General features: G+C 42.9%; 1 protein-coding gene across 1 annotated transcript in view; it reads right to left on the bottom strand.

The window, feature by feature from the left end:
* Positions 1-19,355, bottom strand: part of plxnd1 (plexin D1) — a 63,208-nt gene that overhangs the window by 10,751 nt on the left and 33,102 nt on the right. The window contains exons 14-27 of the mRNA XM_069140186.1: positions 15,969-16,074; positions 14,453-14,592; positions 13,985-14,164; positions 13,461-13,545; positions 12,927-13,196; positions 9,519-9,668; positions 6,760-6,874; positions 5,979-6,086; positions 4,337-4,449; positions 3,212-3,316; positions 1,946-2,076; positions 648-846; positions 393-539; positions 104-260 (exon numbers count right to left, since the gene is read on the bottom strand). Of these exons, the coding sequence (XP_068996287.1) occupies positions 104-260; positions 393-539; positions 648-846; positions 1,946-2,076; positions 3,212-3,316; positions 4,337-4,449; positions 5,979-6,086; positions 6,760-6,874; positions 9,519-9,668; positions 12,927-13,196; positions 13,461-13,545; positions 13,985-14,164; positions 14,453-14,592; positions 15,969-16,074 (2,006 nt within the window). The remainder of the gene's footprint in view (positions 1-103; positions 261-392; positions 540-647; positions 847-1,945; positions 2,077-3,211; positions 3,317-4,336; positions 4,450-5,978; positions 6,087-6,759; positions 6,875-9,518; positions 9,669-12,926; positions 13,197-13,460; positions 13,546-13,984; positions 14,165-14,452; positions 14,593-15,968; positions 16,075-19,355) is intronic.

Here is a 19,355-nt window from a genome sequence, read left to right as displayed (position 1 = left end):
TGAACTTCATGAGAGGAATTGACCTTTTGCAAAGCAGATTAGTATATCTTGGAGGGTTGGGGAGGGGAGAGGATGAAAATAATCAGAGAAAATGTGCTCTTACCCAGGTCCACGTCCTCTGCTCGGGGCCATTGGGAGAATGGCAGGTTTTTATAAAAGGCCTCTAAGATTTTTTCTTTAACCTGGCAGATTGTGTCTGTATTCATGACCCTGACAGACAGTGAGTCCATGCCACAGCCTTGGAAAGACACGTTGATGTTCTGCAAAAACAAACAGAGCGACAAAAGTGTGAGTTTTGAAAAACAGCATGACAAACTTTCTGGTTTTCCTGACTTTGACTTTGAAGTATGGAGGATGTTAAAGATGAACTGAGAGCGAGTGAGGTATCAGACCTGTGGCTTGGCCTCAATATTCTCCCGGAGCAGCCACTCCTCGTTGAGGGTGTAGCGGGCCTTCCCTGTGATGGCGTCTATGGAGCCCTTGTTGATCTGCTGCTTGATTGCGCAAAGCAGCAGGAAGAAAGGCTCACCCACTGTTTCCTGAAGAATGTGACACAGAGGTGGGGTCAAAAATCAGAGCTCTGAAAAGTCTTTTTTTAATCAAATCTGTTCACTGCTTTGCTGAGCCTCCTTCTTTTCCATCCTAACCTTGAGGTAGCTGTACATGCAGATAGACATCCAGTTGGTCAGCATTTTCTCCACAACGGACTCAGTGCGGCGCAGCATCAGCTTTGGGTTCTTGGAAGCCGAAGCGTCAATCAGGTCCACCAGCAGATCTTTCATGATACTGGTGTAGTACTCAAGTTTACCATGGAGGGCGATGGTGAGCAGGGACGCCAGGCTGCATCTGTAGGGTGAGAAAACAGATTAGCACGAGACAGATGAGCAAAAACATGCTCCTGCAAACATGCCCTGTCAGTGAGTGGTCAGTGGAGATTTAAAAATAGCGGAAACAACAACAAGGCTTAGCCCTCCCTACAGCACCTGTGACTGCAGAGTCAAATAAAGGCCTGATCTAATGCAAGGAGTGTCTGAGTGAGTCCAGAAGTGCAGGGGATTTCCCTAACAAAGCCCCTTTAATCCTGCAGAAAGAGGCTACATCAGTCAGTAAGTGCTGATGCTGTGCTGGGACAGGGATGTGGTCTTGCCTCTGGAATTTTTCTGAGATTCACAATGACAAGTTAAGTTTCAGGACATCAAGACCAAAACAGCTACACTGACAGATGACTAAGTATTTACAAAGCTGAGGCAACCACTTTTTTTCTTTGTGCTGCATCTTTAAATTACAGACAGCCTTGCATAATAAATAAATAAGCTCCTGTGGTACTCACTGGGCAAATATAGACACCTACAGTCATATGACAAATACAACTGTGCTTAAAAAGTTCACCATATTTCCTCTAGATTCCTACTTTGGTTGTTTAAGTGTTGAGGCTATAATTGGTGTTGATGTGGTTTTGAAAGCTAAAAATAATATCCTCATTTCTTTATAGAACAGTTACATTATTAAACCTGCATGAACTTGATGGACTTTTTGCCCACTTGGCAGCAGAAATGTTCAACACAACACCTTTAAAGTTGATATAGTAAACAAACCCAGAGCAAAATTTTGCATTCAGCTAGAGTTGTGTTTCTGGACATTTGACTGATGTAGGTCTAACATTTTGCTCCATTTTGGTCTCCACTATCTCCTGAGAAAAAATTTTGCATTCAGCTAGAGTTGTGTTTCTGGACATTTGACTGATGTAGGTCTAACATTTTGCTCCATTTTGGTCTCCACTATCTCCTGAGAAAGATATATATTGGCTAAATGTTCTATTATGTTCACTACTGGTTGGCTGCAAACTTTGTCTGTTTACTGCTGAACAACGAGTTCAGAGCAGCAAACTTTTTCTCTGCCTCCTGCGATGATGCGAGTGGCAAAGTGAACCAAATTTACCAGTTACCTGTCTCGTACAGCAAAGTCCTTCTGCTGCTCCAGGGCGTGGACGAACGTGATGAGGAAGTGCTTGTTATTGAGGAGCGTGGAGAACAGAGTGATGCCCTCTTCTACATTAGGCCGTGTTGTGTTGGTGGCCTGATGACAGAGGGGCGGATGAAACAGTTATTTCTCTGCGTGATTTCACCCTAACTAGATTACACACCTGCTGCGCCCTTCCTAATCTATTTCACCACCTCTTGTCTCTAGTGACCCATCCAGTGAACATTTCATCTTTTTTTTTTTTTATCACATCTCTCCCCTCTGCTTCTTCATATACCTCCCTCACTGGGTTTATCCACAGTATCTGTATGTCCCGCTCCAGTCCCTTACTGTGTGTGATTGTCTCTAAATGTGCGGAGTCGACTTAATGAGTATGGCCTATCTATGGGTGCGACTAAGCAGCAGTGTGATGAAGTCTTCCCTCTGGACTGCAGCCATATGGTGTGGTTTGCAGCCTGACAGAAGGAGAACAGGGGTGTCCATTAAGATAAATGCCCGCCTGTGAGATTTATTTGCTGTGACCTGGAAAACACTTCCTGGGAAGACGATGTGGATCCAAGGCACTTCATCACCGTTAGACAGCCTCCCCCGGCTGCCGACCCAAAACTAGCGCTGCAATCTTTACTCTCTCTCGTTCCAACGGGTGCGTTCACACGTGCACGTGCTTTCACTTTCGGCACACATCACAAGTACATGTGTGAAAGCACATGCCCTCTCTCCCGCTCTCTTTATAACTACCTACTGCCTGCCCCCGCACACACACACACACACACACACACACACACACACACACACACACACACACACACACACACACACACACACACACACACACTGGAGATGAATTCGATGAAAAGCATACTGTTCGGTTGTCCAAAGCCAGTGGGAAGTGTGTCAACAACCTGCCATGAACTTGGTGAGCAGCGTGTTCTTTGACAAGCAAACATTTTTGGTCTCACTCACCATAAAAACTGAATGACATGCATTAGTATTCATGTTCACACTCAAGAGCATGTGAGTTTACAGAGACACTACCACACCCACATTACAACAATTACACGACAGAGAAAAATGCACGATATTCTTTTCTTTGCTGCTCTTCACCAACAACCTCACCATGAAACCTTAATAAGCTTCCGTGTGACCCAGTTGAGAAACAAGGGAGTGAAAAAGGACCCAAATCAAGGCACTCTGGCAGAAGAAAACCTAACCTAATGGCTTAACCCTTCACCTGCCAGTCCTGCAGCAGCGGGTGGGTCTCTGGCAGCGCTCGAGGGCCTAGACCATCATTCTCATAGACGGGCTGGACCAGACTCTTCTCGTAATCTGAACACATCTGAAACACACATAAACACACACAGAAAGCTGTAATACAAACTCTCCTGCAGTCATAAACACAGGAGGATAGACACGGAAAACAAAAAGAGACAGCTTTGTAGAGGTTTGCAGTCTAGAAGCAAAGGATAGACTTTCTTAAAAAGGCAGTGAGGGACCATGAAAAGGAAACATGACACCGTGACCCAAAATGTCATGATCCTTAATGGGTTTGGAGACAAAGTGACCCAGAGCTAAGAAGCAGTCTTTCAATACCATCTGTTATCTCAGGACAGCAACATTTGGCTCATATTTAAACCTTGTCCAGGTCTGTTTCTGACACTGTTGTGTGTGTAATCTCACACAACCAGAAGCTCTCATAGAAAAACAGGAGCATGAAAGGTCATGAGTAGAGTGTTTGTTGTTTTAGTGGAAAACTACGGTAGGACGTTACTGCAGCAGCAACGCTCGAATTCATGTTTCCCTCCGTGCAGCTTTTCAATACTCCTTTACTTCACAACAGAAAACAGCGCCCACCGTCCACTGCAACCAGCATGAGTGTCATTGCGCAAGATCGTTTATACTTGCAAAAGTGAGTGGGTGCGTGAGCCGAGTAAAGAGTGTGATTTTGAGAGAACAGGGAGAAAGTTTCCTTGTCCCAGTGCCTGCCATTGTTCTGTCTCCTTGAAAGTCCATGCCTGTGGTTGGAAGACAAAGCCCACTGAGCTGTGTCTGTCTGTGCTGGTGGAAAACCACCCACTCGCAGATAGACCCACAGTCTACCTTCGGGGTGGATCGCACATAGGAAAAGTGCTTACCTATAGAGAACACATTAACTCTTCTGCAGGGTGCCAAAGTGAGCTACACTTCGCTAGACGTCTGCTGTATGTTTAAAAGTTCCAAGGTGAATTTTTATCCTGCATATTACAAGTGGTGGGAAATGTGAACAAGGGACATGTAGGGAAAAATTATTAAAACCCCAGAGAGAAAAATGGCATTGTCAGTCTGCCAGTTAAATCAGATAACAGGGAGGGTGTCTCACCTTGGGAAAGAACGTGCGTGTGACAAACTGTTTGTACTCCAAAAAGGGGATGCCCTGGCTGCGATTCAGCTCCTTGGTCAGGTCTGTCATGTCGGTCTGCAGCTCTGCAAAGCCTGGAAGGACAGTAAAAAAAAAAAAGAACAAAAAGACCCAACAGGGTTGGAATCATGGGGCTGTTTTTAAACCACAGTTACTTCCCGTTTCTGGCTCCTCATCCTTCATGTTTTGTTAAGTAAAATGAGTAAGAAATCTGTTTTTAGGCTAATACAGTAACCCCATTTATCCAATCTGTGTGATTTGTTGAAGCGATTTTAAATCAGACACAAAATTGTATCCTAGATCTTGTGTTATGTTATGGTTGAATACTAAATATGTCAAACACTAATCCTCTGATCTTTTTCCCCCTTCTGCCCCTCTCTCTTTCTCTTGACGATTGCGGCATGGAGGCAAATATTTACCAAACGACAATCAGAGCAGCCAAATCCAGTCTGAGGCTCTTATCCAAAACATGTGTGCAGGCTGAGGTTTAAATGCATAAACAGTATCAGCATGTCCAGACGCAGACTCAAATCTGCATGCTAATATTCTAGCCACGTTATTGGTAGCGTGTACTAGCAGAGGATAATGTTCTCGTCTAATGAGACGCTGGAGATCTCTTTATGGAAAAGTGCTTCCTGTCACAGGATGAGAGACGTATTGGGGTTACAATGCAAGTTTCTTCAGACTGTGTTTGTGCAGAAAGAAGAGAATATGAGACCTCAGGGATTTAAGATATACTTCATCACTCCTTCAGGTTATTTATCCTGCTGCTCACTAAAGTGTCCTCTACTCCACCAGTCAGTTCACAACTCCAAATTAGATGCAGCAGGCCCGGACTCAGGGAAATATCTAAACCCTCCCATTTGCCTAACCTGGAATATGTCAATTCTCCATCTTCTTTTACTCCCTTTTTATCTTGCTTTCATCACATCTCTGGTCTCAGCAGAAGTATCCCTCGCTTTGTGCACAATCACTCTGAACCCGGCCATTAATCTATCTGTGTCCTCTGACTAAATAACCTCTCTTCTCCTATCCTCTCCTCCCTCCCACACTTCTGCTTCTCCTCGGGCCTGCAGTCCTCGCTCCTATCGCTTCCTTCCTCCATTTCTCTTTCTCTATCCGTCCCCCCCATCTCTGCACCATAAATCTGGGTGCTCAGACGCCGAGTGGCCTTCACATGGCTTTACTCTAATGCCCTAGAAACACACAGAACCAAACACACACACACACAGGTTTCGCTCCTATAGGGTAGATGCAGCAAAGGCGATGTAGCCACTGGTGCGTCTGTGTGTGACTGATCATTTGTCAGACACTGTGTTTTATGAGTCATGCTTACTAGGCACAAATCTGTCAACTGTAGTATCGCTCTCCTACTCCAGACTAGAAAAACCAAACAAATACACATATTGCACACACACAAGCAAAGACATCCACACGGTCAAACACACAAATATGTGTGGTCATTATTTCTGTTGTACCACAAGCTCTTTTTTCATGTCAATCGACACAAGACATCATTTGCGGTCTGAATGACTTTGCTTGTACAAGAGTCGAGAGTGTGTATACGTGTCTGTGCATGCGTGCGTTCCTCGTATAAACACACCTTTACGGATCTCCTCTCTGATCTGGGACTCCATCTCCTCCATTTGGAGTAGAGTTTTCTGCCAGTAGCGCTCTGCCCTTCGGCTCTTTGTGCAGTACACAACAAGAGCTGAGAAAAACAGAGTGAGAGAAACAAAATGCAGTTTTTATATTGTATGTATTCAAACCAAATCACACACCGACAAATCCCAAAACACAGCAATGGGGTGAAAATGGGTGTAGAAGATTTTTAATTCATGAAATTACTTTCAGAAATTTGTGTGTGTAACCTTTTATGAGCCTTTGGTAAATATTTGTGTGACTGCATATGAATGTGAGAATACAAAAATGAAAATTATCGAGATGTTTTTGAAGTGTACATAAAATTTGTGAACAAATTATTTCAACAGTAATGTCACACCTGCAAAGTCTGGCAAGAATTGTGAAAGTATTGTGAAAATACGAGAACAGATTCAAAGCAGGAAATGGTGTGAAAATCCACCCTAGCACCAATTTTCACCCATACACCTGCCTTGGAGACACACTTGCTCAAAGATTACAAAGTACAGTGCACACACAAAGAAACACAAATACACACACAGAGACACACACATGTATAAGCACACAGACAGAGCAGACAGAGGAACATTGGAGTCTTTGTGCACTGGATACTGAAGAGGGATGACGCAAGTGTGGGAAACTATGACCCCAGAATTCCTTTTATCTGTTCCACATCTGGAGCATACATTGCCATAGAAGGCACACATCCATCATCTGCTGCTAAGCATGTGCACACAACCTACCCACAGTGCACAGCAACAGCAGCACACAGCACACCACAATGGATACCACGATGGCCAGCTCGCTGCCGCCGAGCTGCACTTTGGCGATGGTGTGATGGAAGTTCCCCACTTGCACCTAGAAAGAGAAACAACATGTGAAACTGGGCAGATTTCCTTCAATATCGGCCTCTTCCTGTTTTCCGTTTCCATTTTATGTATTCTCTTTTCTTCAGTGTTTCTCTAAAATTCCCCATAACACCATGACATTCAACTGACGTCAATGTGTCTCATCATGTCTTACATATATATTTTCTCACAATTTTTTAATTTTTTTCGGTAATCATAGAAACAGTATGAATGTATATATGGCTGAATTTATGAAACATTTGTAAAAATAACCTCTAAAATTACAAACCATTAAATTGTAAACAAAAACTGTCTCTTTTCCTAATTACAGGAGGGAAGAATCTATGACAAATGCTACCTTTAACACATCTAAAGTCTATATTTGTCTGACCAGAAAAAGTCATGAGGGAATAAGTGCATTTTAATGTGGCCCTTAAATCATCCTATATTAATCCATAAAAGTTACTTAACAGAGCCCGTCTCCATCTCACTAGTCGAGGGCATCTATGAAAATAAACCAACTGTAAGATCTTTAGGCTGAGCTGCTGTTAAGACATCGTCAAAAGCGAACTCTTAAAGCTGTACAAAGATGTTCAAAACCCAGTGACAGTTCTTTGGATGGGCAGAAGACGAGCAAGTGATGTATAGTAGCAATAAAGATAATAGAAGAAGTACAAATGAGATGAAATAAAGAAATGGAATACAGATCTGCGACTGTTAAAACTGATTTAATTTTAGCGAATGTCCCTGGATAGTTGGTTGTCAAATGATCAGTTGGAGTTATATGACAATTTTTTGCCTAAAATTCTGCAATACATTAATACAGAAAAAGAAGTGAATCTGAGAAAAAGAGACAGAAGGCCACAGAAGAGAAGAGCAGAGCACTAATGAGCAAAAACAGTAGGTACATTAAATATTGTCTTTGTAAGACAGAGTAAAAAAATGAACAGGACGAAATAGGCATTTTTAAATGGGAACACTAGTACCTGCACACAAGCACAAGCGCATACATCTTTTTTTTTCCATGGACACAGCTGCAGACACGCAGAAAAAAATTAAACACTGTAGATTTTGAAAAATGGTCTCTCACTGCAATGAGCTGGAGGAGTTACCCAGTTCAGACTAACCCAGATGTGACAAGAAAATAACTTTCACTTCTGCCTTCTGATTAGTCAGCAGGGTCTCTGTGGTCCCTGCTCACATCCTTCCCTCTCCTACCCCAATCCGAACGTACTTCATAAAAAGAGACTGAGATAAAAAGCCTCCAATCCGCAGACCAAATCCCTCTTACGCTGATCTCACTCTGAGGGGGAAACTGGCTCACTGGGCTCCCTCCTTTTCTCATTCCTTCTTTCTGGTCCAGGTATTTATTTACCCAGACCAGCAAGAGAAGGTCTTTTTCCAGAGACTGCAACAGCCAGGCCTGGTGTAATGGAGGGGAAAATGCCATTGTTCCATGTTTCTGTTTTGCTTGGGGTACAAAAACACTGCTTCCCCACATCCACTTCTGCAGCTCAGCTAGACTTCAGAGCCAAGCACAACACAGGCATGTAAAAATAGATCCGCCACCGAAGGTAAGCGAAGAAACACAAATGGCCATAAGCAATGCATCAGCCCAACATGTATGCATTTATTCAAATGTGCTGACACAAAAGACAATATATGTGCGCTCTGTATTTATGTCCCTGTCAAGGTGGCACACAAATCATCCTTGCTGCTCATGTGCAGCCAGCCCACCCATTTGTGTTATGACATCTCATCTGACCCTTGCCCTGCCTTTATGTCTCTGCTAATTGCTTGTGTTTATTCTGATACATCCTGAGAGACAGACGGAGAGGGTGGGTGCTCGAGCGAGCCACAGGTACACAGGGTGAGAGACAGAGAGAGAGAAATAAAAGAGCTTTCCTTCTATTTCTGTCAGAGTGGAGAAGCAGTTCTTACAGCACAACTCAGCTGAGCCAGTGAGAGACCAACATATGTTTCTGAGCTATTTCAGCAAACCACTCATAGTTTGACTCATATTAAAATATGAATGAATGCCTTCCCTCCTCAATAAAGCCGTATTAAAACAGACCAGAATGGACAACAACATATGGGAAATAAAGATGGGTGGAGGAAAGAGACTGTCTGGTTTTATTAGGACTGAATAGGGCTTGACCACGTCTTGATTAGGACCTTTAAATGTGTTGGAGAGAAGTGGGGAGTGAGATCATCACTGACTCAGAACATCTGGGAAGTGTTGTGAGCAGATAATATTTGCGCAATTGCTGATAGCTTTGTCTATCACCACAGACAGATTGACAAATGAGCAATGTGAGCAACCGGTAAAGATGCCGTTGTTCTGCTGTGGCGTTGTGGCAAAGATTGTCGGCTCACCACCCCCACAAACTCCTGATTCATGGTGGCACGCTCAGAAACTACAAACCATTCATAATGCATGGAGAGTGGCCCACACATCACTTACAGTGCATGGGCCTGTGCAGATCAAATCTGTTTCAATGAACATCACAGATGGTCTGGGTTCTGGCTACATGTTTGGATGGACACTATCTGACAGATGGCTGATATCCTTAAATTATCAGTCTATCCATCAATATTTTCAACACGTTGCTGGATGTGTGTTTGTATTTTTTTGTGGTGTTTTACATGCTTACAGTGACAGGCAGCTCCCTTTCGCTGGAGCTCAGCAGACCATTGATGGTGCAGTGGAACAGCTGGTCGTTATGGAAGCTGATGTTACAGGGATAGGAGCCAATCATCACCGAGAATTCCTCCGGCACCAGCTCCAGATCGCTCGGCACTTTCTGCGCCAGAAAAGAATAAAAACAGCCGTCAGCTGGTCAGTGATGGGAGACCAGAGGGGCCTACTTTGAAGAGACACAGATACGGTGCATACGGAGCTTTAACCCACACATACATGCAGGCAGACAGACAGGCATTCTCCTATGCACACAGAGAAACCGAGCCATGGCAGGCCTGTCATGCAGCTGTCACACAGAGGAAGGCTGCAGAAAACTCATCTAGTTTAGGCTAGAGTTCAGCTTAAAGCAGCAAACATTCCCACTGCCTCTCTCACACGCATGGCCAGGAAAGTTTCTACAAACAAACCCGGTGACGGTCATCACTGCCTGTGCCCAAAAAAACATTCTCAGGGCCTTCACAGGAGCCCACTGCAAGAAGATACAGAGCCTTTATATAGAATTATTATTTTTTAATCAATCTAACTCTGTCCTGTCACCATGGAAGACACACCTCTTACTGCTAAGAACTAGATTAATTAGAGGGACACATATGATTTTATATACGAAGTTCCGTTTATTCATTAGGCATGAGTAAACAGGACTTTAGTCAGTCACGATGAGTAGCTCTCAGTCTGCTCGTTCAATGTCTTGTGAAGCTCTACATTCTTCTAAAATAACCCTGTTGTTAGTGACCGTGGAAGCCTGCTGTTTGCAACATTGGACATGAAGTTTGAAAAATGTTTATTAGGCAATAAGGGTTTTGTGCAAGATGCAATTAAGTTGCATTGTGGAGAAGTTTAGCTTTTGGCGCTTGTCTCATACTGTTTACTAAAAGCCAAGATATCTCAGCCTCTTTTACTTACATTTTGATGTTCATATGTCTCTCAAAAGACCAAAACTTTCTGGAATAGCAAGAGTAAATTGCTGTAATGCCGCTTTAATGTCAATCACGTCAAGTCTTAATGGATTCCTCCTTGGAAAATCCCCAAATTTAATATACAGATGTTTATTTTAAAGGACAGTCATATTAGCCTTAAAGGAACCTTTAATGAAGTCATATTTTCACAGTTTTCTTCCAGCTATGATCACATTGCCCTTTGTTACTCTTATTAGCTAATTTTATATAATATATATTATTACCTGAATGTATGACAGTGGATAAATAAAAAAAACTGAGTAAGTACAGAAATGTCAAATATGTTTTGAAGCATTGTTACCATGTTTATAAAATGTCCTGCTCAGTACATTTCTGGGTCACAGTATTTTAAAAAACGAATTTAAGAGAAGCCTATCAAAAAATAAATGTTTGTTATGTAGGTACAAAATATATCAGCCAATATCTGGTAATATAAGCGGATTTTTTTTCTCTCTCAAATATCAATATTGGTGCTAGTCTTTAAAATCCTGTGTTAAATAGGCTGTTCATTGTTCGCACCAAAGTGATGGTTAAGTTCTGGAAACACGGCAGCATCACAATAACAAGGCAAGAACGAACAATCAGGTTGTAAACAAGCCAACAGTTTAGCTGCATTACCTAAAGCACTTCATTTGAAGGCAAAAATCCAACCATAAAATCAGTCAGTGCTGAATGTTTACAACAGAGTTATACAGCAATAATAAAAAGGCAACACAGGTGAATTTTAACATTCACTTCTTTATTTTGGCTAATCTGGGGGTTTGTGTACAACCTTATTGATCATATGACTGCTCATGTCTCTTTGTCTATGTTAGATGTCTGCAATTAACTTGGTATGTACAATGTTATTATTACTAATTGGAACGATGGCCAGATCTACAAGAATTCAACCTTATTTGTATGAAACTGCAATTTCCCTTCAGTATAAGAAAGACAAGTGAGGAAGTGTGTATGTGTGTGTGTGTGTATGTGTGTGCGTGTGTGTGTGTTTATCCCCAGTGTGTTTCCTTGCTTTGATTACACCCTCAGGGCTCTGTCCTGTCCCTTCGGCAGGATGCAGCCCCCTGGGTCTCTGTCAACAAATGCTTCCGCATACAGACACAACACACACACAGAATATACAGACAAAGAGAGCATTAAACTACCATATAAATATGTTTGAGCATACTATAAAGATATGTTTTATAACCTCAAAATATGTTTTTACAGATAAACTAATCAGACCAAAACAATGGATTCCAGAGGCCCAAAACAGGATGAAAGTAACACAAAATCCACCCACATTCCAGCCCAGGTCCTTAATACAGGATCTGCCTGGCTAACAAGCTCCCTAATAAACAAACACATTCTCTCTTCAGCCTCTCCTCCCCCTTTCAGGTCCACCACGAGTGGAATCCACCTTCCTAAATAAAAACAGGAAACAACAGGTGAGTTCACCATGTAGGGAGGCTGAGGCAGCGATTCCTGCAGGGGCCTCATCCTGGCACACACAAACACACAAAGAGGAAGTGTTCAAACTTCCCTATTTGTGCTGTTAACATGTGCATGTCGTACGGTGCAACAGCCGGCAGCCCTTTGGGGTGATGAAATCATTCAGACAGGTGCTTAGATCAGTCAGAACGCAGGAACATGGGACCTCCCACTGAGCTGCCACTGCACCCTTCCCCCCCTCCTCAGACCCCAACAGAAATCAACCCATTTCAGAGGACAAGGCCTTTGATGTTGTTTTATGTGCCTCTGGTTTATGTGAATATGAATAAAGAGAAGTTCAGCTCTGTCTGCTGTTCACAGTGGGGGTAGTCAGGCTTACAGCAGAGGTGCTTTGGGAGGCAAAAAAAACAAGAAGCCACCAGAAGACAGCAACACTTGGGATGAATGGACTCAAAGCGGATTTCTATTGATAGTATATTTAAGTCTGATGAAAAAATTTCATGTAAACTAAACAGCGTATTTTCTTTTGGCTAGTGGCGTGGCTGCCGGGATCACAGCTGGTTCGTGCAACACTTTGGTTCAGACTGAGATATCTATTGTTCAGGCATTTATGGTCTCCAGAGGGTAAATCCTATTTTGGATATCTTAGACTTTTTTTCTGGCACCGTGAGGGGTTGACATTTGTGGTTTTCAGAGTAACATTTTATAAGGATTACCATGTTCACTTATTAATGTCCCCCAAAGCTGAATTGTAAAAACTTTGGTAATCCTGTGACCTTTCCACTTATACCATCTGAATATAAATTTGTCCAATATTTTGGTTTAATGGTCACCTACCTGCAAATCCATATCTAAATGTACTTTGTGTTTAGTGCTAATAAGCAAACTACCATGAATATATTCTTGACCCATCAGCAAACCCACAGAACAGTGAAGCACGGACATGAACATCCTCTCTCAGAAGTGTCACTCACATTAATGATGAGTGTCAGTGGCTCTCCTAAATGGTGTTTAATCAGCTTCTCCTTGTTGGCGGTGAAGAACTGAGGGTCCTCCACATATTCCAGCAGGAAGTGACCTTTATGAGGTTCCCCCTCATCGTCTTCTGGCTCTTTATCAGAGGAGGAAGGGTTGTCTCCCGTGTAGAGGACTCCATTCAGGAGGAACTGCACTGAGGTCTGCTGGGACTGGCTGGACGCCGGGGACGGGCAAGTGATTGTGGAGGGGGAGAGCACTGCACAGTGCTGCAGAAGGTCCAAAGAAGACAATAAGGATTAAAAAAATGATTGCTATACCTTTTGAGTCACTTATCAGATGTTAATAATGTGATCTACTTGAATGATAGTTTACTTTAAATGAATAATTTGGGTTTATTACAGGAACACTTGGACACTTTGGAAAGATTATGCGGCAACATTTCCAATATTTATGACTACATCACATGTAAACAGGATATTTTTTAAATTCTATTGTACGTAATTATAAATTCTAAACATGTCATTACTCACCGTTTGTCCGATTCCCAGCACCTGCATGGTGACACTCTGCACCAGATCAAAACCATGACCTGTCACTGTGATGATCCTGCCACCACTGTGACAAACACACACACACACACACACACACACACACACACACACACACACACACACACACACACACACACACACACACACACACACACACACAAGAACAGAGTTTCGTCTCAGCCATGACAAAAATGTGTCAAATTTATACCGGTATGCAAATACTTTGGGACACTGCACCAAAATGAGCGAGAAACAGGGGAGGAGATAACAATGCAAAACGATTTGACAGTAATAAAAATTCACACGTCATCAAAGACATTCTGCTGCCCTGTCACACACATGCTGTTCTATTTAGAGAACAATAGAGAGCAGAAACACAGGGCAACCTTACAGTAATGCCTTCTGTCTGTGACTGCTGGGAGAGGAACCACAAAGTCCTCCAACTTGAGATGGTTAAGACATCTTGGTTTTGATGCCTGTGGCGTGTATGGCGCTCGACCTACCTGATGAAGCTCTTTTTGGGGTGGATGAAGCTGATAGTGGGGTTCTTCTCGTAGGTGTATGTGGTGCTAAGCTCCTCACCCTGACAGGGAAGGTCCTCAAACTCCACACACACTGCCACTGAGTCAGTGTGAGCCTGCAAGGCTGGAGGCATGGTGCACTCAATTGTTTGATCTTTTTTCCTACAAAAAAAACCGAGGTAAACATCGTAACCGCACAACATGTGAAATGTTTAATCCCAAAAATGTTTCAGATTACAATTGAAGTTATGTTTACTGCGGCTTGGCACACTTTCATAGAACTACTTTGGAGTGCACTCTGGCTGAAAGTAGAGGTGCTGAGCAACATATGAGCAACTTGAGCAGCTTATTATTAGGTATCAGCTAAAAAACATTAAGTGGAAACTTGTCAAGTCTCAAAGATTTTCAAACAATTCAAGTGACAAACTGTTGAACACAAATTGTACTCACTCTGTGATGGTGCATTCCAGTGTGTTGTTGACCTTGACTCTAACCTCAGAGCCAATGTCCAGGTGTTCCCCCCTGATGGTCACATTGGTTCCTCCAGCACGAGAGCCCTTTATCGGCTCCATCGACAGCAGCTTTGGGACCTGCATGCAGAGGAGCGATACAGCACATGACGTGAGAGACACCAGATTTGTCACGAGACATCTGACAGTTTCCATCACTGGAAAACAGAAGCTTATTCAAACAGTGTTTGTGTTTCATGATGCTTCTCTTGACGCCAAATAATATCTTTCCTCGTGCTTTGAGGTTCAAATATCTCATCTTTACAGATTACGCTGAGACAGCTGCTGACTATAACAATAAATTAGTGAAGAAAACTGTGAAGACAGCCCACGCTGCAGTATGTTAAAGTGCTGCTGAAGCCAACAGGCCTTTAGGCCCAAGCTTGCAGTACAGCTATACAGTGGGTAAGAAGCAATAATGTTCATGCATTGAAAAACTGCATGTACACACACATGCAAACAAATACACACATGAACCTACACACACAAACAGAAAGGCTCCTTGGGCAAAGATGAATATCCATGTCCAGCTCTGCAGATACCAGCGTCAGCATTCCTGCTCTTTCCAAACTTTCTATCCCCGCCGTGAACCTCGCCTCCGGGGAAACCTCTTATCCTCACTGACAGGATTCACTTCCTCAGTGTGCTCCGATGGAACAGACCCATTGTGTGTTTGTGTGTCAGAGTGGGCGTAAGGAGGCAGATGTTTCCGTCTAAAGGTTTGAGGAAGGAGATGCAGTAGAAGCACATATCCTGTCTCCAAAACTGTTTTCCCTTTCTCCCACATCTTCCCCTCAACACCCTGCCATGTAAAAACCCCCTCACACTAAGCATCTCAGCGTTGGATGAGGAAGCCCGAGAGGAGTTCCCACAACCGCCCGGCATGATGTTTATTGTTCTGGATTTTCTTCACCCTTATGTATCATGGAGGGTTTCAAGATCGGGGTGATTTCTCTGTGGGATGACTAACAGGCAGCGCTGCTCTTAGAAGCTGCTGAAATGGCCAACTGTTCCAGCAACGAATTATGAAAAACTCTTTGTCTACAAACAAAGAGAAACAAAGGGTTTACATGGGTATTTCCAAAGACTGAATATTCTTAATCCATTAAAGACTGTGTGGGTCAAGGTTAATTAACACAATGCTGGCTAACTCGCCTCGACCAGTGATGAATTCAGAGCGAAGGGACATTACAACAGTCGCATATTTGTTTTTGCTGGCAGCGAATGCCGAATGACAACGGTGCTTAGCTGCAGCTCAGATGGACATTTGAAGATTCCCACACACTCACATTCCTCTGAATCATAAAACGCATCTGTTAACACTCAACTGACACACTTGGTAAGGCATTCCCAGCGGGGAACAAGGAAAAAGAGCACAGAAGAAGAATGTGGAGGAAGAGGCAGATAGAACAGAAAGCAAATATCAGCAGGAGGCTTGATGTCTGGCGAATACTCACTAAGTATGAGAAGCTCTCCTTTGACGTTCCTATCCCACTCTGATCCACAACCACTTGGACAATATCTGTACTGTCATGAGTAGACCTCCCAGTGAGACACACCAGCCTGGAGACAAAACACCACAATAAAAGATCAGCTAATAAAAAACACAGTATGGACACAAAACACACAAAAAAATGCAGCTTATAATTTTAATTCATTAACAAATTTTTTTTTTTAAGTTACTCAACTCAAATTGTAAGTGATAGAAACCAATATAAAGATGAGGGGGGAGGTCTTGGTCATGACTGCTAAACAAACACGTAATTAATCTTGGAGAAAGGTGGTTGTGAACTAATTCATCAATCCCTGTTTCATTTACATATGGAATCAAATAAAGCCTTGAGATATCAGATTTTAAGAGATGTAAAGTTCAAAGCTCCTCCAACCAGATGTGTCTAACCACAGAGGAGATTAAGCGGCTGATTAAACCCTGTGTCATCAGTGCATGCTCTACAGGGACGTCTCATATTAATGAAACAATGCTGTACCGAGGCGCAGGGACCTACTGTTCTGGGACCTCTCCGGGATAAATGTACTGGAGAGGGGGGAGAACGTAACCTTTATCGCCTCACGTGATCCCCCTCCAGCTTGACACCCTGCCAGTTTATTTAGTCAGGTGCCTGCTGCTGCAGTAGTTAGAAACTCTCAGCTAGTGATCAAATGATTGACAGGAGGGATCGTGGGGAATTTACATAAATGGAGGAGCTCTGCTTGTTGTGGGAGGACCTGGCAGGACATACAGCCGGATGAGGCTTGGCTGGACAGATACGGGCTTGACTGGGGTCAAGCTGGAGGGGCTGACACCAGGCAGAAAGCTGTGTCTGAGTGTTTCCAAAAATCAGACCTCATCCTGCTCAAACTGAAATGTACTGTTTTAACAGAACCTAAGCCTGAACCAAGGCAGCATTAAATGACCCAATTAAAACATGACATTTTTTTCATATGCCTGAATAGCTGTTAGAAATACTCTAAAATAAGCTGCAGTATGAACCATCTGTTGATAGCAGGGTTTACATTCCTGCTCATTAATTACAGGAACATCAGGTACAGACTGTCGTTACACTCAAATTACACTCCTGTCAGTTACGTGGCACGAGGGCAGACATGCACCTGTTTGAGGCAAATGCATCATTTCACATGTTCTATTTTAGAGAAGAAAGAAAGAAAAGGCCACCAAAAAAAAGAACAAGCACGTATGTTCACAGGTTCCAGACTGATGGAAATAAGAAAAGACTGGAGCCTGAATCAGGCTGAACCTGCAGGGTCGCTTCAGGCTGAGAATCAAACCCTTATCAGAACAGTACACCACGTTACATGATGTCTGCTATTGAACCATGTTGAGGATTATTCTTTGCAAAAAAGACAACATTAAATAGTTTTTTCTTAAAGTGCACAGACAAAGGCTTATCAGCAGATAGAAACTACGATGGAGTCAGCCTGTAGCATTTAAACACAAGCTGGGTGCGTCAGGGTTTAACATGGTTCACCCAGGCTAAATTTAACACTGTTTCAGGACCTTTGGACACCACAGACAGTGGAATTTAAAACCTGTTTCATGATCATTGACAGCCACAGTTTGACAAGACCATATTACCTGGAAATGTTTAAGATTATATCTATTTTTTTTTTCAGCACAAGTACATAGAATGTCTGAAAATAGGGAAAAATGCCAATCACATGTACAGGGTGACATCTTCAAATGTCTTATTTTGTTCAACCAAGAGTTCAAGTTACATTACTACGATAAAATACTGAAAAAAGCAGAAAGTCCTCATATTAAAGAAGCCGTAGCCAGAAAATACTTTGTATTTTCGCTTTACAAAAAAAAAAAAAAATCCAAAAAGTATCGCTTAAAGGATTAATCAACTATTAAAATAGTTGCAAATGACCTTAATATCAATTGACTAATCAGTGCAGCTCTACCTGACGTACAACAATAACTAAGGATTGCGCAGCCTCCTGCGCACACAACTCATGTTGCAACATTTAGCTTATAGGGGTGTGACGTCTCCCTACAGCCCGCAATCAGTTATAAAAACATACAAAGAGACTCTTGCAAGACTGCTCTGTGTGTGTGTGTGTGTGTGTGTGTGTGTGTGTGTGTGTGTGTGTGTGTGTGTGTGTGTGTGTGTGATGTTGATGCAGCGTGATCCCAGTCAAAGGACAGCCAGGCTCCCTGTCGGAGCAGAAAGAGCCTGCTGACCCCTGCTCCACATTCCAGCATTATGGGAGATATTATGGCTTTCAGAGGGCAATATTTGGCCTCGACTCTGATCATTTCCCTCGAGTGACTGATGAGAATGATCAACAATCAAGTATGTGTGTCTGCATGTGAGTGTGTTCTCCTAAATAGACAGGGCGAAAGCCACTTAAAAGCTCACATGAAAATCATAGAAAGGGCAGCGTAGAGGATCAGAGCTAAATATCTAGAGAAGTCCCCCAGTAAATGAGGTGTGGCTAAACTGACTGCTATTAATTAACAGTCTGACACAGAGTGAGAGGAGCATAGTCTCGCAAGTGCTGCACATTTTCCTTTTGGCACACAGATGTGAACTTTGACCTCTCAGCACACGAGCAGACACCTGTCTCAACAGTCCTGGTAAATGAGGTCACATTCGCAGGTGTGGGTCTGCTGATGAGTGAGTGTGTGTCGGGCATGGCTGCGAGAGACACTTTTCATTTTAGAACTTGTGAATGAGAGTATTTTTTTGTTAAATAGGTTTATTTCATAAAGTCTTGAAAAAGCTTTATAGGTGTGCTATTTCGATTTTATTGTATAATTCCAGTTTGAATTACATGTTAGGGTCGAATATAGAGTTTACTTTCGGGTGGTGAGACAGGATCAACTCTAATCAATCATTGAATGTCCCCACAAGGATAGAAGGAAAAAAATGTAGGTGTGCTTGAGTGTGTGTGTGTGTGTGTGTGTGTATGCAAGTCAAATGTGCTGACACTGTCAGATGCACTGACGTGTTATGATTTGTCAGTGCCACTTCCAGCAATGAGGATGTGCTCCGCTGTCATTACAACTAGCCTCGGGAGCCAATGAGAGATGACTGCACGAGATGAGATCACCCCTGGAGTGAAATGCGATTCGCTGTTTTCGACATATGCGGTTTCGGGGAATGTGTCAGGCAGCTGGAGTGACAGGTAAGACCTGCATGTCACCCTGGAACTGGTCTTAATACAATGATTGGCTTCACTGGAGCAAGACCAGATAAACAGTTCCATTCAAGTAATATTACAGATACTGAATGCAAGTTTGGATGTAATTGTAGAGTTACTGACTTCCACTGAGCTCTGTTATGCGGGTGTCAAAGCAGGGTCCTGCTGTCTCCATGGTG

The sequence above is a fragment of the Embiotoca jacksoni genome, unplaced genomic scaffold, assembly GCF_022577435.1.
Source record: "Embiotoca jacksoni isolate LCO1_2020_lvr unplaced genomic scaffold, fEmbJac1.0.p SCAF_9, whole genome shotgun sequence".
NCBI classification, from domain to species: domain Eukaryota; kingdom Metazoa; phylum Chordata; class Actinopteri; family Embiotocidae; genus Embiotoca; species Embiotoca jacksoni.
The sequence above is the reverse complement of the archived record's forward strand: the minus strand, read 5'-3'. Positions and strand labels throughout refer to the sequence as shown.